At 49.8% G+C, this 1,715-nt stretch overlaps 1 protein-coding gene across 1 annotated transcript; it reads right to left on the bottom strand.

Annotated features, from left to right (window-relative positions):
- Positions 1-796: 796 nt before the first annotated feature.
- On the bottom strand, positions 797-1,408 carry LOC308152862 (histone H1-like; the record flags this gene model as incomplete). Its single annotated transcript, XM_080525934.1, has 1 exon — positions 797-1,408. The coding sequence occupies one exon, from the start codon at positions 1,406-1,408 to the stop codon at positions 797-799; it is 612 nt and encodes a 203-aa protein (XP_080382060.1).
- Positions 1,409-1,715: the final 307 nt, after the last annotated feature.

Genomic DNA, 1,715 nt, shown 5'->3' with positions numbered 1-1,715 from the left:
TTGCTCTGGCCTTGCCTCCGGTTTTACCTCTTCCTGACATCTTGAAACTTAAAGCGGGTTCTGTGCTAGTTAAAGAAAAAGCGGATACTACTTGGTCGCTTGGGGTGGTGTTCTTATAGCTCAGCCTGACCAGCGTTCATTGGCCACTGGGTCGATGACACCTCATCCAATCAGCAACCCGGATACGCGCGCCTCTTCCCGCCGCCCAGCGATTGGCCGCTGTTTCACTCGGCCTTTGTGAGTTTCCCTCGCGCGCCAGAAATCAAAGTTCAAATCAAACCAATAATTTCCTAATAATATACTAAATAGCGAAACAATACTCCTTATTGGCATTACAGCGAAAAGTGAAGTGCATTAGGCTCTCACAGCTCTCCCCATACGCAATGTAGTAGGCTACTACTAGAGCGAAAAGTTGACAATTTCTATCCAAATAACGTTATATAAAGCAAACTACCGTATGTCGATATTGAAAGGTATTTTGTGGAGTCTAGCATAGAACCCCCCCCTCCTCGCTCACGCAGAGACCGAGTGAGACAATATATCGTTTTTTTTATAAATATGTTTGTGTAAAGTATTAAACTCTCATTAAGGCCATTTCAATATTTAATATAGCTATTATTCTCGTGTGCATAGGTCAGTGATTGAGACTGGTGTAAATTGGACCTTCTTATTTGAGAAAGTTCCGTTATGTCGACATGGATGAAAATGTACTTTTTATGGAAAGGTGGGTGGCTCTTAAAAGAACCTTTTTTTGTGGTACAAGTGTCAACATGAACACTGTCGTGTCAACACAAGTTTACTTCTTTGGGGCTGCCTTCTTTGCCTTGGCTGCTTTGGGCTTCGCTACCTTGACGGCCTTTTTGGGGCTCTTGGTCGGTGCTTTCTTGACAGGTGCGGGCTTCTTAACCTTCTTGGGGCTCTTGGCAACCTTCTTAGCGGCGACGGGCTTCTTTGCGACTGCCTTCTTGGGAGACTTCTTAGCGGCGACGGGCTTCTTTGCAACGGCCTTTTTGGGAGACTTCTTAGCGGCGGCGGGCTTCTTTGCTACTATCTTCTTGGGTTTTGCGACGGCGGCTTTCTTCACCGTTTTCTTGACCGCCTCCTTGTTAATCTTGAAAGAGCCGGAGGCACCGGTGCCCTTGGTCTGGACCAGAGTGCCTTTAGTGACGAGGGTCCTAACGGCGACCTTGACGCGAGAGTTGTTCTTCTCCACGTCGTAACCACCGGCAGACAGCGCCTTCTTGAGCGCGGCCAGAGACACGCCGCTCCTCTCCTTGGATGCGGACACGGCCTTCACGATGAGCTCGGCGACGCTGGGGCCAGCTGCTTTCTTGGGCCTGGCTGCTGCTTTCTTCTTGGGGGCCTTGGCCGGAGCGGCGACGGCGACGGCTGGTGCGACTTCTGCCATGTCTGTAAAAAGTGTCGTTTGTTGCGGGCTACAAATCACTCTGCGATGCTGCTCTGTGATAATGAAGCTCAACCCGGAGATGGGGGCTGGTCTTAAACGCGACATGAGAACCGTACAGACTCAACCCTCTATGCTCGGCAATCTGGGCTGACAAAATGTGCTGGCGTCTGTGTTTTCTCCTCGCCAATAATGGGCCAAAAGTCACCGATGGAACCGACTTGAGGTCCAAATTTGAACGGACCAGCGAGCAGACATGCCTCCGTTCAGAATAAAATCATGTGGGCCGCGAAGGCCTCGTGTATTTTGT

The sequence above is a fragment of the Nansenia antarctica genome (genome assembly GCF_963989245.1).
Source record: "Nansenia antarctica genome assembly, chromosome: 3".
NCBI lineage: Eukaryota > Metazoa > Chordata > Actinopteri > Argentiniformes > Microstomatidae > Nansenia > Nansenia antarctica.
The sequence above is the reverse complement of the archived record's forward strand: the minus strand, read 5'-3'. Positions and strand labels throughout refer to the sequence as shown.